The 9,379-nt window shown below is 43.8% G+C and overlaps 1 protein-coding gene across 3 annotated transcripts in view; it reads left to right on the top strand.

The window, feature by feature from the left end:
- Positions 1-391: 391 nt before the first annotated feature.
- LY86 (lymphocyte antigen 86) overlaps positions 392-9,379 on the top strand; it is a 60,902-nt gene continuing 51,914 nt past the window's right edge. For all 3 annotated transcript variants that reach the window (XR_006202459.1, XM_042937986.1, XM_042937987.1), the window contains exon 1: positions 392-608. Coding sequence is in view for 2 of the 3 variants with exons in the window: in XM_042937986.1 (XP_042793920.1) it covers positions 482-608 (127 nt within the window). In the remaining variant the exon portion in view is untranslated. The remainder of the gene's footprint in view (positions 609-9,379) is intronic.

Genomic DNA, 9,379 nt, shown 5'->3' with positions numbered 1-9,379 from the left:
CAAAAACCTCATTCCAGATTCCAAATGTTATTCTGTAGCCCTCCAAAAGCCAAATGCTGCCTGCTGGCACCCCCGCCAGGCCCCTGGTCCACAGCCCACATAGGAGCCTATGGAGACATGGGGGTACTGTGGTGTTGCTTTCCTGAGTTCACCACTCCACCTGGGGGTGCAGGACTCTAAGGGGGCTGTTTGGAGGGGGACCATGGCATAAGGTCATGCATCACTTGCTGGCTCCTTCCCATGAAAGTGGAACATCAACATCCAGGCTACCTTAGACACAAGCTATCCTCACCGTGCTCATTCAAGTGTCAAAGGTCCTGGGGGAACAGTATTCAAATGCATCTCACAGTGGTTCCTTGGGAGAATAAAATATGAGAAGTGAAACTGAACATTCACTCCTGTAGTGAAAGGACAGAGAGGACCCGGAAGACCCTTTGCGTTGGGACTGCTAGTTTTCTGTGGGTCACACGCAAGGTCTCTCATGGAGGGTGTCACGGTGGTCCTCCTCCTTATCTGGACTCTGATATCTCCCAGCAGCAACGGCAAAGCCTGGCCCCCACACACGGTCTGCCGGGATGGAAACTTGGAAGTGTTCTACCAGAGTTGTGGTAAGGTCTTTCAAAACATCATTGTTTGTGTTTATGGGAAAATGAAGGCCCATGGAGGGGGCCACTGAAGTGCTTAGTTGGGGTGGGGAAAGGATGAGGGGCCCAGGGGCTAAACACTTTCTCCACTTGAAGTGGGTCTGCAAGGTGATTCGAGAGCCCTTGGGGGAAGGAGGGGTGGGAGGTGTGAGTAGGAAACAGCCCAAAGAGAGCCACGAAAAGGACATGAAAAAGGCCTTGAGTCTAAATGGAGCAGTTCATTAATACTGCAGAGCCAGAAAACAACGAAAATGACTAAGGAGTCTACCAAATCCTGACACCCCATCAGCTCAAAATTAAGAAAAGATGTTTTCAGGGCACCTGGGTGGCTCAGTTGGTTAAGTGTGCCACTTTGGTTCAGGTCATAATCTCACAGTTGGTGGGTTCAAGCCCCACATTGGGCTTTGTGCTGTTAGCTCAGAGCCTGGAGCCTGCTTCGGATTCTGTGTGTGTGTGTCTCTCTCTCTGCCCCTCCCCAACTTGTGCTCCCTTTCTCTTTCTCTCTCTCTCTCTCTCTCTCTCTCCCTCCCTCCCTCTCTCAAAAATAAATACACATTAAAGATTTTTTTTTAATATAAAAAAATAAAAAGTCCTTCCAATAGTCACCACCACCCCAAACTGTATACCTGGGCTATCTTTCCAGTTTATTTAGTTTGCAAATTGAGTGAAAAGATCGCATATGCCCAAAGAGTAGATTCCTGCCCTTTGTATGACACTCCAGAGCAGTGTTGCTCATGAATTCAACACTTACCTGATCTCTCAATGCCAGGGTTTTGTCCAGAGCCAGACATAACCAATGAGAATGAGCCATGGTTATTACCCCAGTGGGACATATGTCTTTGCTAACAAAAAACACGATTTAATCAATAGAATGCAGGGAGCTGCTGCAGTCAGAGTCAGAACCAACACTTTGGAGCAGAGTACCACAGACTGGGTCTTAAACAACAGATATTTATTTTCTCACAGCTCTTTGGCTGGAAGTCCCAGGTCAAGGTGTCAACATGGTCGGTTTCTCCTGAGGCTTCTCTCTTTGGCTGGCAGATTGTCATCTTCTCCCAATGTCCTCACGTGGTCTTTCCTCTGTACCTTCTTGTCTTATAAAGACACCAATCCTATTGGATTGGGGCCCACCCACAGGACTTCATTTAACCTTAATCACCTCTTTAAAGACCCCATCTTCAAATAAAATCGCATTCTAAGGTACCAAGAGTTAGGATTTCAACATATGAATTGGCAGGTGGGGAGCAGGGAACAATTCAGTCCACAAAGGGGGCCTGAGTGGGAAAAATGAACTCAGCCTCAGGATCACACCTTGAATGAACATTAGAGGGACAGGTTCATGGAAAAGTATGCCAGTATGAAATATGACACTTTGGAGGTAGACAGGAAGCAAAAGGCAGTTCTGATTGGAGGAGTTAGAAAAAAGATGCCCTTTAAGTATTTAAATTGGCCCCATGATAAGCTGGGGAGTAGTGGAGATGTTGCATTTGAGCAGATAGCTGATCCTACAATTGCCACCTCAGGAGTTTCCTTGGAGAGGTTGGGATGGTCAGGCTGGCCTCCAGGACCATTTGTCCAACTTGACTTCACTCTTTTAAAAAGAAGGAACATTGAACATTGAAATACACAAAAACATTTTTTTTTCTAATGTAAAAGACAATGAATGGCTCAGTGCTATAGGACTTGATCTCATTACTCTTGCTCTTCCCATGGGAATGAGATGCTTTCTGCTGGCATGTATGCATTGTAGGTGCAGGATAAGAAGAGAGCCTTGAGATGAATGGGCTGCTCGGAATTTGTTTTTCTAATTCATCCTCCCATAAAAGGTTGCCATGGCTGATCCCTCCCCCAGACCAGCCTGCAGCCGGCAGCCAAGCCTGGCACAGCCTTTCAAGTCATTGCCAAGAAAGGCAAGAGAAGTGGATGCACCAGGAAAAGAAAAAAAAGCATATCACCCGCCTCTGGGGATAACTCCTCCCTATGGGTAGCTACTCAATGGAGTCAACAAATGTCGGCACAAGTCTTGCTCTGGTCACTCAGGGAAAAAGAATGAAAGAGACACAGTTCTCATAAAAGGGTAGTGAGAAGATCAGACAACTAAACAATAGGGGAAATGCTCTATGGGAAGCGCCAGAATAGAAGCGTGCGTCATGCACCGGGGTCATGGTAGTTGGAGAGGGTGAGGTTGAGGATCTTAACCTACCAGGGAAAGGGTCATCAAGCTTGACCTCAGCCTCAAAGAATGATAAAAATGGCAATTATAACACCTTATGTCCTTGGAAGGTTTACACGTGCCAGGCACCATGCTAAGTTCTTCCTACACATTAATATTTTACAGATGTGTAAGTGAGAGTTAGAAATGCCAGGTGACTCTTCCAAGGACACACAGGTAATAGTGGCAGAATTACATCTTGGGGGCACAGAGAAGGCATGAAGTCAATATCTGTGGAATTAAAATGAGTTGATCCCAGGCCTGGCTGACTCTGGTATGCTTTAATCTCCTGCTATCTGAAGGCAGGCGGGGTAGAGGTAAGGGGTAGGAAGGATAACTCTGGCACGTGTGTGACAGCAGGGAGATGCCAGCAGGCAGAGTTCAGGGGACTGCAGAAGGACTGGAACACAAGAGAGGATGAGAAATGAGGTAGGGAATGTGGGCAGAGCCCAAGAGTGATGGTGAATTTCATGTGTCACCTTGCCTGGGCCATAGGACACCCAGGGAACTGATTAAACACTTTCAGGGTATGACTGTGAGAGTATGTCTAGGGGAGATTAGCACCAGAATCAGTGGCCTGAGAAAAGCAGATCGCCCTCCCCAGCATGAGTGGGCACTGTCCAGTCTGTTGAAGGCCTGAACAGAAACAAAAGGTGGAGGAAGGAAGGACTCACTCTCTCAGCCTGACTGTCAGCTGGGACTTGGACCTCCTGCATGTAGCTCTTCTGGCTTTCTGCCTCTCTCTCAGGCCTTCAGACACCACCAGCCTTCCTGGGTCTCTGGTTTGCAAATGGCAGATCATGGGGCTTCTGAGCCTCCATAATCATGTGAGTCAACACCTTATGATAATTCTTTGGAGCTGCATCCCTTCGGCAATGAGGAGATTGCATTTTGGAAAGATTTCCTTGGGGAATGGGTTGGAGCATGGATGTTAGATTGAAAGCTGTTTGAGGCCACAGCCAGGATATGTAGGCTATAGAATCAATAACCCAGGAAAGAAATGATAAAAGTCTAAACTAGTATCATATCAACAGCCTCGACTTCAGAAAGATTCTTGGTATACTTTAGGATCAGCAGAAAAGAAAGCAATGCCCTGGGGGCTTCTCCAAAGGTGGGTCCTGCCTCATCTCTTGAGAGCCATTGAGCTCTCAGGCACTGAATGGTCACATACCCCTCCCAGATGGAAATATTCCTCCCTTTAGCTGCTAGATTCATAACAGGGCAGCCCCCTCACCCCCAAGACGTTCACATTGTTAACATAGAGCAAAGGCCACGTGTTGTGACCCTGTATCCAACCCTGGTATCCAGACATCCTCAGTGCATATCAGGGCTTCTAGAATCCCTACATTCACACAGATGTGGGGATGTCATCCTACAAAAATAAAGGATCTACTGTTTTCTGAGTTTAGTGCTTCATTATTTTCCTTCTTGTTTTGTTTTATAATTTTAGTGGGAGGGAGAGCTTTTAGGCTGGACACTGTTCTAAATAAGACAAAAATCCTTTGGGAGAAAGAAAGAAGCTCCCAAGCAGTTACTGGGCTCTGAATACTGATTAGGAAGTGAGCACGATTTTCTGAAAAAGCAGAAGTCCTGCTCTGTCCAACTGTTTATGCTATAGTAAAGAAAAGAGTGGCAGTCTTTACAAAAGCAGAAGGAGGAAGAGAAGCAGCTGGGGACCTTTCTTTTGTTAAATCATAAGACAATCTCCACAGCTAGCAAAAGCCCAGGGACTTCACTCCATTCACAATGGATGCCACAAATGTCCACTGATGTATTTATTTATATGCTGCTTCTATCACACCATGGCATCAGGTGGATTGCAAAAGTCCACAGGATTGGAGGATGGAGGTAGTGGGAGAATCAGGAGGGGGGCAGGAGGGGAATAATAAATCCAGGAGAGGTCAGGACACATGCAACAGACGAGGCAATGTCCAAGATAAAATATGGGGGTCTGGGATCAGGAAACCTCATTCCACCCCTTGGGCAATACTCTCTGCCTCCTGTCCTTGATTGCAAAGTGGAGTACGAGTTTCCTATGGATGCACTAATGGTTACCACTTTCTGGCTCAAAATGACATACATATATTCTTTTAGTGTTCCAGAGGTTAGAAGTCCAAAGCCAACTTCACTTAGTCAAGGGCCACGCTCCTTTGGAAACTCCAGGGGAGATCTCTTTCTTTGTCTTTTCCAGCTTCTACAGCTGCATTCCTTGAATCATAGCCCCTTCCTCCATCTTCAAAGCCAACAGTGTCGCATCTTGCTGTAACATCTTGTTGTCACATTGCTTTCATCTATGCAAGATTTCCCTCTGCCTCCTTTTTAGGACACTGGGATTAGCATTATCTTCCTGTCTCAAGGAGATTTAATCACACCTGTAAATTCCCTTTTGCCACATTAGGCAGCATTTGCATGTTCTGGGGATTAGGACATGGGTATCTTTGGGAGCCATCATTCAGCCCATGACAATAGGGATAATAATTTTACCTACCTCTCAAAGGCTATGTGAGGATTAAGTAAAAAGCACCACATACAAAGTGCTTAGTACATACTATGCGCTTCAATAAATCTTTGCTGCTGATGGCTTGTAAGATATTTTACAGTCAGTATAGGTATATTTGACTATGAGCTTCCTTGAAGCCAAATCAAATGAGGAGATTACATTGTTTGCAAAATAAAACCAGTTTTTAAGGAGCTGTCTACATTTTCCTGATACTGGGATGAGCTCTGAGAGGAATCTCTCCCTGGACAGATGTGACTCCCATCCACTGTTTCTCATGGTGCGCTTCAGTGGGAAACAAGGGCTCATCACAAAAATGCAAATCAGGGTTAATTTTGCAAAGGGCTGCAGTAGAAACTTCCATAAATGTAAGCACTTGCAGGTCTGAATTGCTCAAGGGAAAGTTAGACTACCTAGAGGAATGGATGAGCCACATGTGCTCCAGGCAGCCACCCATAAATAGTGTTGCCATTGTTGTTGCTGCTATTTTGGGTTTTTTGATAAGGGTTGGCAAGCAGAGGTCTAGGTTGTATCTTTTGGCAAGGGCCTTGAGTGTGAACCTCGGGGTTGTCCTTTAACAGACTTTAACATGCTGTAAGATGCTTTGACATCAAACAGGCAGAGAAGAGGATCATAAAAAGTAAGAGACCTATGATACATTGCCTAAATGACTTCATGTCTCCCTTTTGATATGTTTGATACTCACAGTCAACCTGGCCATGCAAGTGGCTCCTGGGATGAGTCTAGGGCAGCAGTTGGCAAGTGAAGTCTACACACTAAATCCTACATGCTGCCTGGTTTTTTGTTTTTGTTTTTTTAATTTTTTTAATCTTTATTTATTTTTGAGAGAGAGAGAGAGCGTGTGAGCAGGGAAGGAGCAGAGAGAGAGAGACGCACACAGAATGCAAAGCAGGCTCCAGGCTCTGAGCTGTCAGCACAGAGCCTGATGTGGGGCTCACACTCACAAACTTTAAGATCATGACCTGAGCTGAAGTGGGATGCTCAACCCACTGAAGCCACCCAGGCACCCCTACATGCTGCCTGGTTTTATATGGCCTGTGAACGAAGAATTGTTTTTACATTTTCAGATGGCTAGAAGATTCAAAAGAATAATAATATTTGTGACATGTGAAAATTATATGAAATTCAAATTTCTGTCTCCATAAAGTTTTATTAGAACACAGTCATGCTCATGTGTTTACGCCTTGTCTATGGCTTCTCCCATAAGTAGTGTGATAGTGACTGTATGGGCACAGATCCTGAAATATTAACTGTTTGGCTCTTTATAGAAAAACGTTCCTGTTCCCTGGTCAAGGTTAGGAAAGAATCTTTCAAACTCTTCACCAGTTCAGAGCCTCAAGTTCTGCATCTTCTGGATAATTTTAGCCATAGAGAGGCTATGTGGCCAAGTAATCTTGACACAAAACCACCATGAATGCAGGAAGTCATGATACCTTTGAGAGAATCATCATTTCCATAATAATCTGATTTTCCGTAGTGTTTTATAATCTATAAAGTCCCTCCATTTATAAGGTCTCATTCAATCCTTATGAAGAGTCCTATGAGGTATATAAGATGTTTGTCTCCATTTTCCAGGTAGAGAAATTGAAGCACCTACATATTAACTATCTTATCTAGTAACATACTGAGTCATGATACAACCCTAAGTGTCTGACTCCATGCCCAGTGATTCAAAGCCTTATCATGGAATTCCAATATGGCACAACCTATGCCATCTGATCCCAAAGATGTAGGATAGGGACAGGGAGAAGAGGCAGCTCAAAGACCAAGTCTTTGGGTGAGGAGGTTAAAACCTTACACTAGCAAAAGAAGGAGGAAGAGTATGAGGAGGAAGGGAGGAGGAAGTGAACGAGAAAGGAAGGAGGAAGAGGAAGAGGAGAAAGACTTGTCTTCTGATTCAAGGATTGTTCCATCTCTACCTACACCAGCCTCCCCCTCTCTGCATGCATTCAGAGCTGGACTAGTTTGGCTCTTCCCAAGTATCCATCAGAGACCCATAAGAGTCGTAGAAGAGAAGGAACACTCACATCTACATTTTTCAGCCACGTGTATCAAGTTCTTTTTTGTTGCAAGGTGTTTGGAAATAACATCTACCAAATTTTTAAGACAAGCAAATGGAAGGCCATTCTCTTGTCAGTAAGAATAGCAAATTTTTTGATCATAGCCCTCCTTTGCAGTTGGCTTGCTTATTTTATAGGGAAACCCTATTTCCTCTGCACCTGACAGCAGTTTTCAGTGTGGAGAAGTTGGTGAGTGGGGAGAGCAGGGCAGGGGGAACCTCATCTACAGCAGTAAGTTAACAGTGTGGGTGGCCCCTAGGGGATCTGGGCCAGTCACCTGGGAGGTTCTAGGGTGACTGGTCACCATGCTTCACACTTAATCAACACATACTCTTCTCTCCTTGAAGGCAATCAGCTTTGTCCATTTCTGCCTAAATAGGTTTTGCATGCTGCTGGAGTTTACAGTAGGGCAGGCACTTTATCTGACCTCCAAAAAAATCTTTAATTTCAAAGTCAAAATCAGGTCACGTGCATCTGAATAATCCATCAAGATAGTCAAAGAGGACAATTAATCAGATTTTAAAAATGCGAAGCAATGCTGGCGACATCTTCTCCAAGATAAAGGGTAAACTCCAAATGACCTGGCTGCAGAGGAGGGCATGTTGGTAAAGTGTTTGTAGAAAAATTATTTTAAAACTGCCCTGGAAGGAAAGGGAGTGGGGGGAAAAATCTGCTTTCCTCAAAGCCTAATAATTCTGAAATAAATGAAGCATAAAACAACACAAAAGAAGGAACACAATTAAAAGAATAATAATATTGGAAAATATCACAGGCTCATAGTCACTTAACAGTACTTTAAAATATTGCACACAGAAAGCCATTTCTCCCTTAGTTTATGTTCCTAGATTAATAGGGATATAAATATTGTACAATTAGAGAAAAGTAGACAAACAGCCAGGGAGACAATGATGCCATTTTAAAGGGATAAGTGGGCATGCAAGATTAAACAGCTAGCTTCTGGGAGCATAGCGAGGCCTTACTGCTCAAATTTAAAGGCAGAAAGCTGATTTTAAAATATACAATTATTTGGGGTGCCTGGGTGGCTCAGTCGGTTAAGCGTCTGACTTCAGCCCTGGTCATGATCTTGCAGTTTGTGAGTTTGAGCCATGCGTCAGGCTCTGTGCTGACAGCTCGGAGCCTGGAGCCTGCTTCAAATTCTGTGTCTCCCTCTCTCTCTCTACCCCTCCCCAGCTCATGCTCACACTCTCTGTCAAAAATAAATAAACTTAAAAAAATTTTTTAAATATGCAATTATTTTTAAAATGTATATATTTGTAATATATTATATATATTAAAATAATATATATAAATAATACATAATATATCATAAATTAAAATGAATATATAAATTTATAAATATATATAATATATATTATGTAAATAAATATATGTACTAGAATATGCATATTAAGTTAAAATAAAATATATATGTTATATATTATGTTATATATATTAATATATATTATTAAACATGGGAACAAGAAAAAGTTTACTGTGAACAGGAGCTGGACCAGAGCAAACTGTGTAGGTGGGTTCCGGCTACCAAGCCACTGAGCTCTTCCCCATTTCTGTGAGGTTGTTAGAGCCAGACTTCCAAGGCAGCGTTAATTCTCCCAAGCACTTTTCAAAAGAGATCCTGAGTCCATTAGTGAATGAGGACTTAAAGAGGGGAAAAGGCCAAGAGCCTGTGAGTCTAAGAGGCTCTTCTGCACAGGCAGGAAATGTCTTCTAGGGTGCTGTTCACTGCTCTTCCCATTCTCAAGCAAAATAGTGATAAGCAGCCTTGTTCATGTTTTGGAGGAGAATCTTTGAAGGGGCAGAGATGGGGGGAAGGATGTTGTTGAGCTCTGTGGCTATTTTTGTGCAAACAACAACATAAACCATATATTCCCCCAAGCCGCCCCCAGTGCAAGGTCCCGGGAAAGGCTTCAAACTCAGGACTACG

The sequence above is a fragment of the Panthera leo genome, chromosome B2 (assembly GCF_018350215.1).
Source record: "Panthera leo isolate Ple1 chromosome B2, P.leo_Ple1_pat1.1, whole genome shotgun sequence".
NCBI classification, from domain to species: Eukaryota; Metazoa; Chordata; class Mammalia; order Carnivora; family Felidae; genus Panthera; species Panthera leo.
Note: the sequence above shows the minus strand (reverse complement) of the source record. Positions and strands in the feature narration are given on the sequence as shown.